The sequence below is a fragment of the Clinocottus analis genome, unplaced genomic scaffold (assembly GCF_023055335.1).
Source record: "Clinocottus analis isolate CAN_PGR_092001 unplaced genomic scaffold, fCliAna1.0.p SCAF_5, whole genome shotgun sequence".
NCBI lineage: Eukaryota > Metazoa > Chordata > Actinopteri > Perciformes > Cottidae > Clinocottus > Clinocottus analis.
In genome coordinates this window covers 20796590-20816005 of record NW_027176207.1, presented here as the reverse complement: position 1 = coordinate 20816005, position 19416 = coordinate 20796590, and the positions used below count along the sequence as shown (strand labels likewise).

Genomic DNA, 19416 nt, shown 5'->3' with positions numbered 1-19416 from the left:
AGCGGTGTCACGATGCTTCACGGACAGCAGGACGCTGAGTGACCGCAAGTGTCTCTGGATGTCCTGAAGCATGCTGGGAAAGTCAACGCTTTCTCCTCCTTTGCCGACGACCGAGCGCGCTGTGAGGGGTTCGCGCTTTTATTTTGGCGGGTTAATGAGCTGCAGATGTTTTTTTTACCTCCCAAGACTCGACTTTAAAAAGCTAAATATTCATTAGAAGTAGTTGTTCACACGTGGCATCATTTCACACTCACTCAGGATTTATACTTTTATTATTTTGAGATTTTTTAATCTTGTTATTCACTAAAAAGGAAAGATAGAAACAATAAAATATATTTATATTAAATCACATAAATACCAAACTAATTGTTTGTACCTCAGTTCTTTAAACTAACTATTTAATGTATTTTGTATATTTGACATTTTATTTGGGATTTTCTAAACTATTGCATGTATTCATTGGAAACTCCTTTGACTGTTAAATACTTCTCTTTTGCATTTGTTCGGATCTGGAAACAACCCAGAAGCTTTTTTTTTAAAGTCCCTCTAATCTCTAAATCTGAGAGCATGTTAGTAAATAAATAATGTTGCTTCTGTTCTGCAGCATAACTAAATATTGTTATTATTGTTCTATTAACTACTTCATGAAGTTCAACGGCAGAAGGAACTTGAAGAAGACGTCTCTCTCGGCTGATGACGACTCTGATCTGCTTGAAAGCTCCGGTTGGAGCTCGGAAGAGGCCTGAGAGTTAAAAAAATCTTCAAAAATGAACTTTGACGCACACGAGAAGTCCTGAAGAAGCTCGTCATAAAAGCCAGACGGCAACAAGACGAGATGACGGCTCCAGAAAGAGCTCGTAGGAGAGCTTTGAGTTGAGAATGTTTGGTCTAACGAGCGGTTGCCAACGAGACTTTAAGAATAATAAAAGTACAGAATTTATCTCCGAAATGAAGTGGATGAGCTAAGAATAACCCACAAGTGGACTCAAGTACAGAGTCATGAGAACGCAGGAGAAAGAGACATGAAGAAGAAGAGGCAGCAGAAGAAGAAGAGGCAGCAGAAGAAGAGACAGAAGAAGAAGAAGAAGCAGCAGAAGAAGAGAGAGAAGAAGAAGAGGCAGCAGAAGAAGAAGAGAGAGAATAAGAGAGAGAAGAGGCAGCAGAAGAAGAAGAGAGAGAAGAGGCAGCAGAAGAAGAAGAGAGAGAAGAAGAAGAAGAGACAGAAGAAGAAGAAGAGGAAAAGAAAAAAAGAAGAAAAAGCAGCAGAAGAAGAGGCAGACGAGTTAATAGTAGTAGTAGTAGTAGTAGTAGTAGTAGTAGTATAATAGTAGTAGTCTAATAGTAGTAGTAGTATAATAGTAGTATAGTCGTCTTACCTGGTCTCTTCTTCTGCAGTGCCTTCGTAGCAGGTTTTGGTTTCATGATCACCATCCTTTTATCCTTATGTTGGTGGTGTCATGTGTTCAACACACACACACACCTACCACAAACACACACACACACGCACCGCACACACACACACACACACGCACACCACAAACACACACACACACACGCACACCACAAACAGAGCACGCACACCTTCCCTTCCTGCAGGGTATTTGTCCCTCATTTGATTTCCCGGGATTCCCGGCCGCCATCTTTTGTTTCCCTGTCAGCTGACGTCTTGTTTCTCTTTTCAGTTTCAGAAGTGTGTTTCCTGGAAGGAGGAGAAGCAGCAGCCAGTGAGACCAGTGGGACCAGTGGGACCAGTGGGACCAGTGGGACCAGTGGGATGGATCTCCAGCTCATCAATCAGTAACACGATGAGAGACTCTCACCCTGTCGAGCGCTCGGTCAGATCAACCCTGCCTCCTGCTGCTCACACGCACACAGTGCAGCGGACACACACCTGCTGTGTGTGTGTCTGTGTGTGTGTCTGTGTGTGTGTGTGCTCCTCCGTGTCCGTCCGCGGCAGTAAACCCTCTTCACATCGTCGGTGGCCGCGCGGCTTCACGCTCGATTCTCTTCTTAGTTAATCGTCGTTTGTGTTGAGTCTGCACGGCTCTCAACATGGCGACGCCCCAGCGGCTCGTAGCCAACGTTGCTAACAGACATGCTAACAGAGCCTTTAGCGTTTAAAGACGTCTTACGAGCCACAGTTGACACAACGGTGCTGTCCGATAAAATAATAACAATAATAAAAACAATAATAATAATAATAATAATGTGTGGGTTTAGGATTCAAACACAACGTCACCGGTTCGATTCCCGGCTGGAGCCCTCTGTTCATAGTCGTCTCTCCTTCTGGTCTCCAAACAGCTTCGAGAGAGAGTCTCTGGGAATGGAAGAGAGGTAAATAATATACATAAATATATGACGTTAGTTTCCAAAGAAACATCACAAGTGGTACAAAGAGAAAACAATAAACGTCCCTCTTACGTTTGAAAGAAGTTCTTCTTCGTGTCGGGAAGAAACTCGTCTTCCTCCGGGTAGAAAGCGCGACGAGGACCCGGCGTTCAGATACTTAACTCATCAAACGGGTCACGTGACCTGCGTCACGTGACACACGTCACGCTTCGTCTCTCGCGTCACGCGACACAAACACGACAAAGAAAAAAACTGAAAATCTGACTTCCACATGCACACTGGCTTAAAAACCAATAAAAGATGTTAAATCATGAATTAAGATTGATAATAGTCAAAAATATATATAAATAGCAAAAAAAGAGAGTAATGTGAAGCTAATATTTAAAACCATAAAGTTGTTAAGGATCAATTTAAATGACTTATCTAAAGTCTTAAAAAATATATTTATTATTAAAAAAAAAAGGATTTCAACCCTTTTTTCCTCCTGAAATATGATTTTGATAAATAAAGAATTGAAATGAATAAATACTCCAAACGGCTCTCGTGAACGTGCGTCAAACAGGAAGTGTGTTGAAGAGAAAATGAAGCAAAACAAACGCAGATAATTGGCCAGGAATACTTTTTATATAAAATTTGAACAGAGGATACAGAGGCGATATTATGTGTCTAAAAAAATACATACAATAAAAGGAAAATAAATGAATCTTATCTTTTTTTTCTCTACTTTGAGCAGGTGTTCAAGTTAGCTGATGAAATGTAAAAGGCACTAAATGTACAACATTCCAGTTTTAAAGACGTTAAACAGAGAGAGAGGCCGAGGTCACCCGGAGATGACCCCGAAATAAAAAACAAAAATAAATCACAGGGAATTTGTTTGTCTTTGATTTGCAAGACATAGTGCAGATTTTACAACATAACATACCAAACAATTTCTCAAACAACACACAACTATTTACCATCGACGGACACGAAGCGCGCACTTTTTTATTCTTTTTTTAAGACTCGCCGTGAAAGGAGTGGAAGCGGCGTCCAGCCCGGGACCTTCAGCACGCCGACCGAGAGCTCGCCGCTCGCACCTCCCGATCGGAAAGCGTTCATAATTTATAGTTTACATCACGATCTCTACAACAGCACGAAAACACCGGCGAGCCACGCAGTCGGGAGCGGAGAAGCGACCAGCAGGGAAACAAACAGAGGAAAGAAAACGGTTCGTCGGTCTCATACGAGTTTCTTTTTGGATTTTGGTTGAACAAAAAAACAGAAATAACACGATGTAAACTGGGAGAAGAAACAGAAGTATTTAAAAAAAGATGGAGGACGGCGTCTGCGCGGTCGAGCCCAAGTGGAGTGAATTCAAATTGTTTCTAGTCGTGAACATAAACATTTATCCCCCGAAACAAAGAGTTTGAGACGAGTTAAAGCTTCAATCTGGAGACTTAACTTCAGTTAAATAAAAAGGGGGAACACATGTTTCCGTTAGCCGGAAAGTACTCGTAATTACGTGAAAGGTTTACGCTCCAGTAAGTCCAAAATGAATGATCATTTTCACGGTCGAGTCGGCCAATCAAGAGCCCGATGACGTCATCGAATGTCTGGATTTGTCCGAAACTCAAAAGATAATAAAAAGTAAATAAAATATTCACATTTAAAAAGCTGCAATCAGACTTTGTTTTTTTCCCTTTAAAAGTTACCTGATTCATTGATTATCAACATAATCGTCGCAGCTCTAGAATGCTAACGTGCTAAAGCCAGAGCGCTAGGTGTTCATCGGTGAAATGAATTCACTTTTTCCTGCCAAGAAAGTTATTTTCTACTTTTTTCATTGCTGCAGACTTTGAGTCCTGTAACGCCGTCGATATCGTGACGGACAGAAGCTCGTCTACGCGAGCGGCGACGCTCACACCGAAACGATCAACCCCTCTAGGAAAGGAACTTTGTGAAATCTACTTAACAATAACAACGTTCTTGGTCGTGGAGAGCGTTCCTTTAGGAGGCGGAAGAGACCAAAAACAGCTAAAAAAGAGAGAATATTGGACTTTAATGCTGTAAATAATCAACTGTTTCCTATCGAGCTTAACATATCTACGTAGAAAGGCCACGATGTGTCCGTGCTGCGTTGAAAATGTGTTTCTGCTGCCCCCAAGTGGCCAAGAAAATATTACGAAAAGCTAAAAATAACGACTTCTGTGAGTTTTTTGTGCACGCTTCGACTCTAAATAAAGTTGAATTCGAACCGCTTCGGATCGACGCTGCAGACGCTGGAGTGTTCACCGACAAACAATAATAATAATTAAGACACAAAAAGAGAAAACATTGAGCAAGCCACCAACTTTCTAGACCTCTACTGCGGACGGCTTTCCTCCTCTGGAAAGACGACCGCGGCCGAACCACACTGGAATGAGTTACAGTAAACAGCACTATATCTTACAGGAGCAAGAAATATATACAAATACTGGTCAACAAGGAACTTTACTGCATCGGGAATCACGAGCTGAAGCGTTTAGGCGTTAAGACACAAACATCTGACCACACCGTCAACAAACCGGAACAGAAATTTGGCTTTTAAATGCTTCAAACTGTATAAAATACGCATTTAAATTTGGAATGCATTTTTAAAGCTTAAAAGCATCTGAAAGGTTTTTTTTCTTTAATAATATTACTGTTGGTATTACATATTTGGCCCATTAGTTTGGAAACAACAAAAAGAGCTTTTACATGATACAAGGGTGGGGAAAAACAAAACAAAAAGATGGATATTTTCATAATAATGATTGTTGTGTTAGTAAATTGCATGCAAACAGTGTATTTAGCTCCCAGGTTACAGAGACGATGTTTCACCTCAGAGGAACATTTAGTGTCAACGCATATTCATAATTTACTCAAAAGCCCAAATGATAAACACTTTAAAGTGCTTTAAATTCTTTGTATCACACTTACAACATGGGCAGAAACACTTTTTCAAAATCTCCACTTGGATTGAGTTTCCTCTTTGTTCATTTGCGCTTTAAAAAAAAAACTAAAACTACGCATCGCAAACTAAAACAGACACTCGGATGTTCCACTGAGGTGAAAATCACACGGGAGGCTTCTTCTTCTTCTTCTTTTGTTTCAACGGCACCACGACAACATGCCAGAACTCTGCACAGAAAACTGAAGCATTCACAGTAACACAACGACGTCAGACGGCTTCTTCCGTCTGAAGAGTACCAAGTTTTCAATCTGTAGATGTCGCTTTACGACCGCATGCAAAGTTCACCGCAGGCGAATGTCGGGCCCGTCGGCCTCGAGCAAAACAAGATCACTATGGAAGTGCCCAACGCGGGGGAGGAGATGAAGACGTGCGGCTGCGGCAGCCTGTTGCACCGGCTTTGTGCCGTCGATTCAAAAACGAAGGTCGGCCGGAAGGTCGTTCGAGGGCGAGGCTTTAAAATAATCTCACAGAAACGAGCGTCACTGTACGAGTTAGTGAAGACGTTGGAGACCTTTGGAGTGTAACGCTGAAAAGTTGGAATGCTATTATTATTTCACACCAATTTATACCCAGAATGCAATGGGTGGGGTATGCTAGTGGCGGCTCTTATGCTAGTATGCCAGTAGTTATGCTAGCGGCGGCTAATGTAGCCTCTAGCCTGCAGCAGTACAGTACTTACATCCGGATACTTTTTCTAATTTCCTAAACTCTTCAGCCCCCCAACTGAAACTGACTCAAGTGACATCACTTGAGTCAGTTTAATATCAGATTTCTCGCGGTTTCCTGAAGAGCCGTAAAAAGCTTTTATATTACTTTTTTCTCCCACTCTAAAACACCTGTAGCCCGACTTTTAAAATCGGACCAGAAGAAGTTGCTAAATTGGATATTCAGAGTTTTTTTTATTGCTTCCACGTGGCTCTCAACATGGCTGGCTTGCAGGGCTAACAGCTAACCGCGCAAACAACCGCACAAAAAAGTGGCTAACGGTGTTTTCGTGAAAGGAAACAGGAGGGCGGGGCGCTATCAGCTTTAACCGCCGTACGAAAGCGGCGCAAAGCAGCGCCCGCGAGCTAATCAGCGGCGCGCTAACATGCTAATAAAGGACGAAAAAAAAACACGACAGAGAAAGAGAGAGACTTCAGTCTCTGCTCAGATACACTCCGTTAAACCGCTTGCAGTCGTTTGCTGCTTGATATGCTCTGAATATCGTATAAAGAAGCTTAATGAATGAATAAACTATTAAACACGCCGTCAAGACGAGCAGCGAACTGAATTTTGTTGTGAAAACAGCCTCGTTTTTAATCTCTTGTTCAAGTAGCAACACTACCTTTCCCCCTTTTTTGTTTTAGCCACCTAGTTTGAATAAAAATCACGATTTTTATTCACGTGAAAGATCAATGAAGCGCAGCGTCGGTCTTTCCTAAATAACCGTTGACCGACGATGAACATGTTTATTTGACAGTTAAAATTGGGCGGCGCGTTGTTTGTATTCATGATTTTAACCTGCACACGTGTGATTTTGAGTTTACGGTGAGTTGTTCATAACAGGAACTTGCATCTGTTGAAGTTTAGACTTCGGCTCTTGGACTTGTATCGATACCAGCGCAGCAAATAACACCGGAGGAGTAACCGATAAATAACGAGGGCGCGTTAGCCGGACAGACGCGCGTTAGCTAGGTCAGTAGCGCTGCCGTACGTTAGCTTCGCGTTCGAGTGGTTTGGTTTGACGTAACGCTCCGAGTCGATCGCCAGCCGGTGCAACAGCCTGCAGAAGCTTCCACAAGCACAAAGCTACAAAAACAACATAAAAAAACATCTGAACACTTGGAATGATATCAATGAAAGCGTTGGTTTTTTTCTTCTTTCTACTGAGAACGTAAAGGTTGCTGTAGTGTCAGCTAAGAGTGTTTCTTTTGCTTGTTTTATTCTTTTCCTGCCTTCACAATAAAAGCACAAGGAGACGTTAATGTCGCGTGACGGCGTCATGCTTTCAGAGAGATGAATAGAAAAAGAAAAAAAGAGAGAAACTGCACCGATTTTGTTGTTGTTGTTGTTGTCCCTGTTGAAATATTCCCACCCTTCCCAAGAGCAGCTGATAGAGAGGTCTGATACTTTACTGTGTTTCTATTTTAGCATTTCGTTTTTGTTTTTTCTGGTCCCTGGTTCCTCTTCAGTTTTTACGAATGTCAGCGTAGACCACCGGCTCCATCTTGTGGAAGGAGGTTCTGCTGCCCGAGTGATCCAACTGGGCGTATATCACCGGGCCCTGAGGAAGAGGAGGAGGAGGAAGAGGAGTCAGTGAAGAGGAAACAGCATTTTAAAACTTAAAAACACCGGCTAGACATCGACAAAGAGTGTTTCTACAACTTCTGACTGGCTTCATTAGTGATTAGAAAAGGCAAACAGCTGAGTCATCATTTAGTCTCATGTTATTGTTGCAGGTCATTAGTTAAAGGGACAGTACGGTGTTTGTGTGAGGTTTACTAGCAGATGGAGAACCAGCCAGATATTCTGCTGTGGACGTGTTATACACACCGAAAAGAATCAATACCAGTTGAAATCTACAAAATAAAAATATATTTTAAAAATAAAAATAAATATCTAATAATATTAATATAAATATTCTAATATATATATATATAACCTCTTCACAATACATATATATATATAAATAAAAATAAATATTTTAATATAATATTTATATAAATATTCTAATATATATACATATATATAAAAATAAAAATGTAATAATATTAATATAAATATTCTAATATATATATATATAACCTCTTCACTATATATATATATATATATATATATATATATATATATATATATATATATATATATATATATAGGACTAAAAGGGTTTTATATGTTTTTAAGTATCTAAAATACATTTTACAGCCTCGTCTACAGCAGAACGTTACTTTTGCTAAAATAATGTGAATTTCTCAACATGGCGATGTTCACATGACGACATTATGATATTAATATTCTCCAAAAATAGGTCAAACTTGTTGCCATTGTCCCGCACTTTAATAACCACTTTATTGAAGTGGTTTTTAGCCACTTTAATAAAGTGGCTAATGACCACTTCACTGTAAATGTGTCGTCGCATTCCTTCTCCCTGATGATTTATTGTCACATAAACGTAGAATTCTCCTTTTGAATCTGAATTTTCTGAAGTTTGTTGATACAAAATGAGTCATAAACTAACTTCATCGTGTTAATTGTATATTTTACGACGCGTACGACACGTTGGATGATCGTCACAGACGCCGTCCAGCCCGGTGTGAATGGAGAACACATGGAACATTTCCACCGGCGTGCGTCCCTGGGCTCCTACCTGCAGGGGCCCCGAGGGCCCGGTGGACCTGGACACCTCCAGGCTGGACTCCACCTTCTTGCGTGGTTTGGGAGCCTGAGAGCTCACGCTATCCAGAGACGTGCAGCTACGTTTTAGAGTCGGGGGGTTTAGGGATTGAGCCGTGGTGTCGGGCCGATCATTGGTGCGCAGTCAAATGGAGACGAACACAAAGAAAATGGGGAAACAAGACAAGAAGGAAATAAAACAATGAGCGATGAGCCTGAAACACTGCAGAGATACTGGGAGCAGGCTGGAGGGCACTGGTGTAACTGGTTAGACTGGATAGGATGCACATATTGCAGGACAGACTGGTTCAACAGGCCACTACAGATTATTATTATATTTAATGGTTTTATACCGTTTATATCCTTTGTGTTTGTCTTTTCAACAAGAAATATCTTTATAATTGATATTGTCTTGTTGCTAGCACCGTACTTTGCTTGTTTTTGCTTCTCACATGTGAGTTTCTGTGCATCATGTGATTTTAAATCAACAATTTGAAGCTTTTGAGCATTTTTTTTAAAAACTTTTATTCATTTCATATCAATAATTTAAGTTAAAAACAATTATATTTTTTAACCTGGGTACGAAATAGATCATAAAACAAAAAATGTAGATTTTTAAACGTATTTAAATCAAAATGCATCAGAATTCATATTAAAGTATGGTTTCCCTGTCACTTGTGAATCAATTATTTGTGTTAATTGTGAAAAATAAATATTATTTTTGAAGATAAAAAACTACTGAATATCTTCAGACTTCACTTTTGTCTCTCTTTGAAAAGTTTAATGTTTTTAAAACATAATTAAAAAAAGAATCGTAAGTTGTACCCTGCGGTGAAATTACAAAGTGAATAATTACACTAACTCAATAAATATAAGTTCTATGTACTTGTATGTTACATACACATCAAAGCAGCACTAATATACATTTTAAATATATATTAGTTAACTAATGCTAAATAATGTTTATTGTTCATGTTTTAAATACATTTTGCGGATGTTACTTAATTTGTAAATGCAGTACTTCTACTCTGAGTATTTCCCCAGTGTGGTATTAGTACCTTTACTTAGTGGAGGATATGAATATTGGTGATTAGTGGATCAATAAGTGAGTATCAGTGCAGCTCCAGCAGAGACAAAGCAAAACGGTCCGTACAGTGAGAGAAGCAACGTTTACATCTCAAACTACGCTTCTCCTCCTCTTCCTGTCTTTTTAAAGCCGGCGGTGAAGGAACACACATGAAGAAGAGGAAGATGAAGAAGACGGTGGTTAGTTTGTGGTTTCAGTAGAAGAAGACAATCGAAGGCGAGCATGCAGACGAGCAGAAGACGTTGATGAAAGTGTCGCTGTGGAGTCAGTGGAGTTAACACAGAGATGGAGGGAACAGACTGGCACCAGTGAAAACCCCAAAAAAAGATCATCCAACAGCCAAAGAAGAGATTCTGCTTTTTGTCCTTTGTCTCACGGTGAAGGATCGACGCACCGGTTCTCTCAGAGGGATTGAGTGGCATGCGAGAGGAAGACGCAGGAAGAGCGACCTCCAGCACAGACAAGACTTCTGAACGGGTTAATGATTAGTCATCTGGTCACCCGCGAAGAAGAAGAAGAAGAAGAAGACAGTGAAGAAGAAGAAGAAGAAGAAGAAGAAGAAGAAGACAGTGAAGAAGAAGAAGACAGTGAAGAAGACAGTGAAGAAGAAGAAGAAGAAGAAGAAGACAGTGAAGAAGAAGAAGAAGAAGAAGAAGAAGAAGACAGTGAAGAAGAAGAAGAAGAAGAAGAAGAAGAAGACAGTGAAGAAGACAGTGAAGAAGAAGAAGAAGAAGAAGAAGACAGTGAAGAAGAAGAAGAAGAAGAAGAAGAAGACAGTGAAGAAGAAGAAGACAGTGAAGAAGACGGTGAAGAAGAAGAAGAAGAAGAAGAAGAAGACAGTGAAGAAGAAGAAGAACAAGACAGTGAAGAAGAAGAAGAAGACAGTGAAGAAGAAGAAGACAGTGAAGAAGAAGAAGAAGAAGACAGTGAAGAAGAAGGAGAAGAAGAAGACAGTGATAAAGAAGAAGAACAAGACAGTGAAGAAGAAGAAGAAGAAGACAGTGAAGAAGACAGTGAAGAAGAAGAAGAAGAAGAAGAAGAAGACAGTGAAGAAGAAGAAGAAGACAGTGAAGAAGACAGTGAAGAAGAAGAAGTAGAAGAAGAAGAAGACAGTGAAGAAGAAGAAGAAGAAGACAGTGAAGAAGAAGAAGACAGTGAAGAAGAAGAAGAAGAAGACAGTGAAGAAGAAGGAGAAGAAGAAGACAGTGATAAAGAAGAAGAACAAGACAGTGAAGAAGAAGACAGTGAAGAAGAAGACAGTGAAGAAGACAGTGAAGAAGAAGAAGACAGTGAAGAAGAAGAAGACAGTGAAGAAGAAGAAGACAGTGAAGAAGAAGAAGACAGTGAAGAAGAAGACAGTGAAGAAGAAGAAGACAGTGAAGAAGACAGTGAAGAAGAAGACAGTGAAGAAGAAGAAGACAGTGAAGAAGAAGAAGAAGAAGAAGAAGAAGAAGAAGAAGACAGTGAAGAAGAAGAAGACAGTGAAGAAGACGGTGAAGAAGAAGAAGAAGAAGAAGAAGAAGACAGTGAAGAAGAAGAAGAAGAAGACAGTGAAGAAGAAGAAGAAGACAGTGAAGAAGAAGAAGAAGAAGAAGAAGAAGAAGAAGAAGACAGTGAAGAAGAAGAAGACAGTGAAGAAGACGGTGAAGAAGAAGAAGAAGAAGAAGAAGAAGACAGTGAAGAAGAAGAAGAACAAGACAGTGAAGAAGAAGAAGAAGACAGTGAAGAAGAAGAAGACAGTGAAGAAGAAGAAGAAGAAGACAGTGAAGAAGAAGGAGAAGAAGAAGACAGTGATAAAGAAGAAGAACAAGACAGTGAAGAAGAAGAAGAAGAAGAAGAAGAAGACAGTGAAGAAGAAGAAGAAGACAGTGAAGAAGACAGTGAAGAAGAAGAAGTAGAAGAAGAAGAAGACAGTGAAGAAGAAGAAGAAGAAGACAGTGAAGAAGAAGAAGACAGTGAAGAAGAAGAAGAAGAAGACAGTGAAGAAGAAGGAGAAGAAGAAGACAGTGATAAAGAAGAAGAACAAGACAGTGAAGAAGAAGACAGTGAAGAAGAAGACAGTGAAGAAGACAGTGAAGAAGAAGAAGACAGTGAAGAAGAAGAAGACAGTGAAGAAGACAGTGAAGAAGAAGAAGTAGAAGAAGAAGAAGACAGTGAAGAAGAAGAAGAACAAGACAGTGAAGAAGAAGACAGTGAAGAAGACAGTGAAGAAGAAGAAGACAGTGAAGAAGAAGAAGACAGTGAAGAAGAAGAAGACAGTGAAGAAGAAGAAGACAGTGAAGAAGAAGAAGACAGTGAAGAAGAAGACAGCGAAGAAGAAGAAGACAGTGAAGAAGAAGGAGAAGAAGAAGAAGAAGAAGAAGAAGAAGAAGAAGAAGAAGAAGAAGAAGAAGACAGTGAAGAAGAAGAAGAAGAAGAAAGTGAAGAAGAAGAAGAATGAAAGAAGAACAGAAGCAGCTCGTCCTCCACCTGCTCCATGCAGTTAGCTGGTGTTACGTCTGATTCAACCTCAGCAGGTAAAGACTCAAGAAACCAACACACACACACACACACACACACACACACACACACACACACACACACACACACACACACACACACACACACACACACACACACACACACACACACACACACACACACACACACACACCACCTGACAACAAGTTACAAACCATATAATAGAAGTTTAAGCCTCTTTCGTGGACTTTATGTTCCTTTCTGAATCCCGTTTTTGTGTGTTTTTCGGGCGGCGGCCGTCCGTCTGCTGGACGCCGGGCTGACTCACCCTTCATAGTCGTGGCGGTTGTGCAGCACCTTCATGACGACGCAGGCGGCCACGGCCACGAGGACGAGCAGCAGCAGAGCGCCGCAGACCGCTCCCACGATGATGGCGGTGTTGCTCTGAGGGAGAGATTCTGCAGAAGAACCACACGCCTTTTTAATTCAGACATTGAAGAACGCGTTTAAAGCAAAGCGCTCAAAAAAGAGACGAGATACCGAGTGAAAAAGCTCCACCTCAGCACTTTAAACTGGTTTTCCCAGTTTGTGTGTTCGTGGTGTGTAAATAAAGTTCCTGGATGTAGAAACACAACAAAACATCTGTGTCAGGGGAAACCCCTTCTGCACTCAAACCACAGACGTCGCGCTGCTTCCCAGGAAAGAAAATGCCAGTTAGACAACAATCTCCCACCTGGAGGGCGGAGCCGCCACCGCCGCCGCCGAGCCAAAAGATAACAAGCCATCACACGCACAGGTGGGCCTCACGCAACGGGGGAAACAAAATGGCAAGAATGCACCTGCCGGAACGGGTTTCATGAGGAGGAGCCCGCGGGGAAGAATCTACTCGAGATACGACGGGGATTAAATCCAGATTAATCCCGGTCGCACGTCGACAGCGAATCCCCCGTTCTGACTTTAAATAAGCCGGCAGCTTACCCTCTTTCCCTCTTTTGTTGTTCTTTCTGTGTGTCTGACAAAGAACGTGGCGGGCTGAAAACACACGTTATGCCGTTGAAAACGACATGAAAACGTGAGAATATTTGTTTGTTTTGTGGTCCTGGAGAGCGGAGGTTTAATCTTTGGAGGCGAAATGAGCGAGAACGATGAAAACGGCGCTAAAAATACCAGAAAACAACGAGTCCGAGCTTTAAAATCCATTTATATTGAGCCGGACGGTTCGGATCAGCGGTCGATAAAAGAAAGAAAGAAAAAGTAATTCACTTTTCACCAGCGGTTTTCCTGGAAGTGTAACTCGACACCGGCGCTTCCTGCTGCTCCCGCGTCATATTAAAAGCTCTCGAAAGCAAAACTAGACGAATGTTTCTGGTGCAAAGCAGCTGCAGACGACGCACGAGGCCTCAGTGACACAGGATTCACTTTCTTTCTGCACGCCGCGTCTCCTCCGGGTGAATAAACATCATCTTACGAGAGCAACCAGCACTTTCTTTTGGACCTTTATTCATAAATATTGCCCGCAGGAGCGGCCTCAACGCGCGTGGCTTTCACTGCCGTGTTTCTCATCCAACATTTAGGGTTTCACACGTCTCGGTTTAAAGCCGCCTCGAGTGAGATTTAGAAGAAGATTTACGAGGTAATCCTACTGGGCTTAAAACTAGATTTAACTTAACCCGGACATTTAATCAGAAATGTTCCCAAAGAGAAAAAAAAGAAACGACGCCCTCTTCGAGAGGGGAAGACGCTCGTCTGTGACTTGGAGACGGGGCGGATTCGGCACGACGGCGGCCATTTCCTCGCCCCGGCCAATCAGAGCGCGAGCTTCCACAGACACGGGGGAACACACCCGACAAGCGTCTTCTGGCCAAGAGCCCAACAACGACCACATCTTACAAGACGCAGGTGCATTTGTGCAATCGCAGCCGTCCAGGTATTCCTTCCTCGAGGTGAGATTCTCACAGAAAGTCGTCCTTCGCCCTCTGAGCCCCAAAACACAGCGGTGGGATTGAAAAGCACTTAAAAACTGCACGGTCTATCGCGGCCAGAAGCTCCTTGTTGTCCAAATTTCATCTTTTCCTGCAGCCACATGCTTCCACCAGTGAAAAAAGAAACCAAAACTAAGCTCAAAATGTTGATATTTGATCAAAAAATATGGTTTCAGACAAATCTTGTGCACAAATAAACCGTTTGAAGCGACCAGATCCAGTAAAAAAAAAAAAAAGAAACGTAAAATTCTGCGGCCCTGTATCATTTTCGAATGTTTAAAAAAATGAATTATCAAAAGAAATTCCACTTGCATTACATTTTCCTTCATGATTCATGTCATTGTGACCAACTTCCTGCCGTGGTTGTGCCGTTTCCCTAGAAACCTCAGTGAGAAATCAAGGCTACGGAGTAGAGAGAGAGTGAAACGTGAAGAAAAGAAACGTCTCGAGGGTCCAGAGGGTGAACGAGCATTCAGAGGATCTCAAAAGGATCTCAAAAGGACGTCATCGGCGGCGGCGGCGGCGCTCACCTTTGAGAACGACCCTGAGCTCCGTCCGTGCCGACGTTCCCGTCACGTCCGGCGGGTTCTTCACGTCGCAGAAGAACGTCCCGTTGTCGCTGAACTGAGCCGGAGTCAGCTGTATCGACACGTCCCGCTTGTTTATGTCTCCGATGAACTGCAACCGGTCCCTGAACTGCTCGTGGCCGAGGAAGCCTTTACCGTTGGAAAAGTAGAAAATCTAAAAACACACACGAGAAAAAAAGGAAAACCTTCGTTAAAAGCCACAGACAAGAGGCACTTTGTTTAGTTTCTATATACTAGAACAATAACTCCATAAACCATTTGCAGCGTTTAAATGTGAAGACTTGATGCTAAATATTCACTTAAATCTTCTTCAGAGATCGAACACATCCTCCTTCATTCCACTCACTGTATGTTTTCTGAGCCGTTTGATCCAAATCAGCAAGGTGCTCATCTTTAAATTATTAATAAAAAGCTGCGAGAAATATAGTTTAACTGCAAAGACACTGACGAGGAGAGATCCACGAGGGAGAAGACGCACAGACATAAAGAAATGTTCAGCGCTGGACGTTTAATTCATTGATTATTGATTCGTTGTTTGAGGATTTGCTCTTTTTAAAAAATGTCAGAAAGTCAGAAGAACAGCCGAAACATTTCCGCACATGAATATTTCTTTGCTCCGACATCGTGAAACTCGAGTTAGACGTTGAATCCCGAATCAAAACTTTACCTGAAAACAGAAAAAACGCCTTTTCCTTCAAATTAAAGTTTACGTGGAAGCGAACGGTGCAGACACTCGATGAATAGTCAATCTGGGAGAATATACAACTCTGTTTGTCTCGACTGAGAGGAGAAAAAAAAAGCTTTTAACCACGTTAGTGTGAATATTTGTCTGTTCTCACACGACTCGCCTGCCGGTAAAGAAACCTTACGGCTATTTCCATCGCGTACGGGACGGGAGGCCTCCGCCCGGCCGGACCGGACCTGCGAGCGCCGCACGAACAAACGCCGAGGATCAGGCAGGACCAACTGTTTACGAGCAACACGATGAAAACAAGTCATCAAATGTGACTCGATGCTCAGTAATTGACATCTCAAATATTGCTCGTGCAACCGCACCGTCTCGCTTTAGCGAACACGAGTAGAATCGCAACCAGACGAGCCGTTAATTATGTTGCTTGGAGCGAATAAAGACACGTTCAGCACCCGGCAGTAAATCTCCATCGTTTGAACATGACACACGCGTGTCTTTGTGGTTGTCTGCCAGAAACAAACATGAACAGTCTGTTGGAAATACATCCTGCTGCTCAGAGAACCGTGTGTCCCGAGAAGGGGGAGAAAAACAAATAAATAAACACAGCACAGGGTTGAGATGCAAAGATGAAAGCAAACAGAAAAACAAACTGCGGTTCGCGGCGCTGCAGCGACAAAGAGATGGAGGCGAATTCAAGCAAACAAAAGTGAAACCGTGACCCTGTTGTGTATCGAAACCGCCACTTCAACGCGAGGGACTCACCGTGTACGGCGCTTTGGAGAAGAGGTTGTCGGGCTGACTCGACTGGAAGCTCCAGGTCACCGAGGTGGAGCTGCTCACCACCTCGCTGGACTTAAAGGTGCAGCGGAGGATCCCCGTGGTGCCGTTCTGCATCATCACCTCGGAGTCGGCGTGGATGTCGATGGCCGACGACGGCGCCGAGACTGTCGGTGAGAAGAGGCAGACATGAAAGGTAAACACAACAAAGCGCGTCGGAGAAGTGTGAGGGGGGGGAAGCGGCGTGTTGTTTCAGGAAGCGGCGACACAATGAGACGCTGAGACAGGAAGTCCAGTTTGAGAAGCAGGTTGGAGACTTCAAAGGCTTCTCAGATGTCGAGACGGTCAACAACTTTAAGTCTCGCAGAGTTTAGTCGATTCCCCCGGAGCCCAATGGGACATTTTCAAATATATTCTGATGGTTTTCTTTCATAGAAGAGCAACTTTAGGTTTAGGTTCTTCTCGTTTTCTAGCTTTGTTTTATTTGTGTTTATTTATTTGACATTATATCTATTTCTTTTAAGATTGGGAATCACAAAAAGGTCCCTAACGTTGTGATATTTATCAGGTTTTAAACATTTTGCATTATTGCGATAACAGCTTTTTATTCGCCTTTTTCCCCCCCAACAGCAAATCAGGCCGTTTGCCAGTTCTTCCACTCGGTTCATCTCTCGTGAGAAGTTTTGCTGAAAGCGTGTTGATTGCGGCAAAAAGCAGCTGACAGAGACTCCATCTTTGTTTTGACCGGCTTCCTGTCGATCGCGCTGACTTCAAAACGCACCGACAACCCAAAACTAACATCTCGTTGGCTGAGAAAACAGTTGTTACCGAAAGGTATTATTTGTATTTGCAATATTAATAGTTTACTTAGTAAAAGTTCGATACTTGGTGTAAAATTCTATAAAAATGTATGTGTGTGTTTCTACCTCTGTATTTATTTGCGGCCTCTTTGTACCAATGTATTAAAAAGCAAACATTCAAGCTTTAAATTTTCATTTAAATTGTTAATATTTTAACACTATTAATAGGATATTAAGAATCATAATTTCTTATCGTCTGCATTGTTTTTAGTATTTCTTGTTTACTCTTTGCTGCGTGCCAAACGCATAAACAAATCGGTGAAGTGAAGAGCAAAAGATTGGGTCTATTTTTCAATGATGAACACAACAAAGTGAAATATTAATCATCTCTCAAACTGTCATTATTAATTCAAGAGTATGTGTGATTAACTTGACCATTACAATCCTCAAAAGAAAAAGACACCTGTGAGGCTTTTTGATGAACAAATCAACAATATATTCGTGATAAGTTTGTTAGAAGTGACGACAGATGCAGTCGACAGACAGCCAGAGCTCGGTTTATAATATTTAATTGCTGGCTATTGAATAACATGTACAGGAGAGCTGTGTTTGGGGAATGTTTGACCTGAAACATCTTTTGAAAATGAGTCACAACCTTAGCAAACACGGACGTATGACTTTCACGAGGATCTAATAACCCCGCTGTAAATAAAACAGCAGCGGAGATAGTTCCTGTCTTCTGCACTTTAGTCTGCACGTCAGTAAGTGCAGGAGCTGTGACAAGAGATCCGGTCTCCCAGCACGGAAAATACTGTGTGTTTAAAAAGCAGAAGAAACTCTTCTGTCAGCAATCAGTGGAAGATTATTGCACGGTATTAAAAGGAAGGAAGCGTTGCTCTTCCGCTTCCTTGAGTCAGATGGTATTAGTTTGAGATTCAGTGCACTTTTACAAACTGCAGGATGTTGCAATCCAGCTGTCTAACAATAAGTAGGACATTAAGTTATGATTTTTTTTTCTTTGTTTTTTTCCTTCACCAGCTGCATCAAATTAGTCACATATGAAGCACCAGATACTGCCTCAGGTGTAGAGCTAAATCTACAGTGTCTGGGTGAATATTAGGGTTAAAAACATGTTTAGTATTATGCAAATGAGGAGCCATCAACGTCTGAGCTGATGGGTTTGGGGCTGTTTTTGACTGCCAGACATTATAAACACACGTAGTTAAAAGCAGATCAAGGCTTTAAAGTAAATCTGAAGACAAAAATGACAGTACAGTTGCGTCAATAACTGATTAATATGTCTGAGTGATGGTGGCTTTACTATCTGGGTCAGGAGGAGGTTAGCCAACAAGGAAATGGGATGTTGTCTTTGTTGGACGTTAAGCTAGTGGAGGTAAAGAGCCGATGCGTTGGTTCTGTGTTAATAAAAAAAATACAACAGCTGATAGCCAACGTTAAGTCTAACGGCGTTTTGTGCTGTAAAATCACTGTAAACGTGTCAACAGTGAGCTGGTGGGCTCAGAAACGTTACATGACCCCGGGGCGACACGTATTTACGCGTGCAGACAGACCCACGACCGACGACACCATTATTCACGAACCCGGCGCTTTAATCTGAATTTGCTTATAGACCGAAAAATCTCTACGACAGCACACGTTTTTAAACATAACCTGTATCATTAAAAGTCACTCTTTAAATCGGCATACGTCACACACACCAAGCTGTTTTTATTTGTAGCGAAATACGACCGTTAACGGGCCGGTTTGACTCCGTATTCGACGTTAGGGTCCACACTATTACCATCCGCAGAGCGAACTCACGGAGGGCGGTAGCCACCGCTCTGCACCAAACCGCATTATTTTTTTGGAGGATTTAAAAATGACCTAACACTTTAACCGAAATGTTATGCTGAAGTGTGTACAACGATGTGATAAGGCAACACTCTCAAGATAAGAGCCTTCGGCGGTGTTAAATCTCGGTTCGATCCAGCTAGTGAATATAGCCGAGAGGTGTTATAGATACAACATCGCTAGCTATAGCTAACCTGGTGTCCCACCTTAAAATCAAACATTTTAAAATATAAATGTAACCCCAATTGGGCTCCAGCACTTACCTAATACAACACATAGCGTAAATCCAGTCAATAAAACACGCTTGCAGATGCAATTTGACCATTTTGGCTCCATTATGTTGTTGTAAACAGGAGTAGTTCCTCTGCTTTTTTTTTTTTTGTCCACCCTCTAGCGAACAAGCCGTTTCTTCTTCGTGGGAAGCTGCGGGCGGTGGGCGCACAGTGTCCTAACGCGACTGCTGCCCCCTGCAGGTTGACGAGTGCT

The 19416-nt window shown here is 42.0% G+C and overlaps 2 protein-coding genes across 2 annotated transcripts in view; both read right to left on the bottom strand.

Annotated features, from left to right (window-relative positions):
- rabep1 (rabaptin, RAB GTPase binding effector protein 1) overlaps positions 1 to 19416 on the bottom strand; it is a 47985-nt gene that overhangs the window by 9057 nt on the left and 19512 nt on the right. The gene's annotated exons all lie outside the window — the stretch shown is intronic.
- mpzl1l (myelin protein zero-like 1 like) lies at positions 2952 to 19327 on the bottom strand. Its single transcript, XM_068600357.1, has 6 exons — positions 19194 to 19327; positions 16265 to 16446; positions 14755 to 14965; positions 12571 to 12700; positions 8670 to 8775; positions 2952 to 7586 (listed from the first exon to the last, which is right to left on the bottom strand). Exons 1-6 carry the CDS (start codon positions 19264 to 19266, stop codon positions 7491 to 7493), a joined length of 798 nt encoding a protein of 265 aa, XP_068456458.1. The 5' UTR covers positions 19267 to 19327; the 3' UTR covers positions 2952 to 7490.

What these genes read in the sequence shown, in the direction of transcription:
- mpzl1l (XM_068600357.1), bottom strand. Translation starts at nt 19,266, where the DNA reads ATGGAGCCAAAATGGTCAAATTGCATCTGCAAGCGTGTTTTATTGACT. An exon ending in GCTCAGGGTCGTTCTCAAAG is followed by an intron (nt 12,701 to 14,754) that starts GTGAGCGCCGCC and finishes GTTCTTCTGCAG; the next exon opens with AATCTCTCCCTCAGAGCAAC. An exon ending in AACCGCCACGACTATGAAGG is followed by an intron (nt 8,776 to 12,570) that starts GTGAGTCAGCCC and finishes TCTAAAACGTAG; the next exon opens with CTGCACGTCTCTGGATAGCG.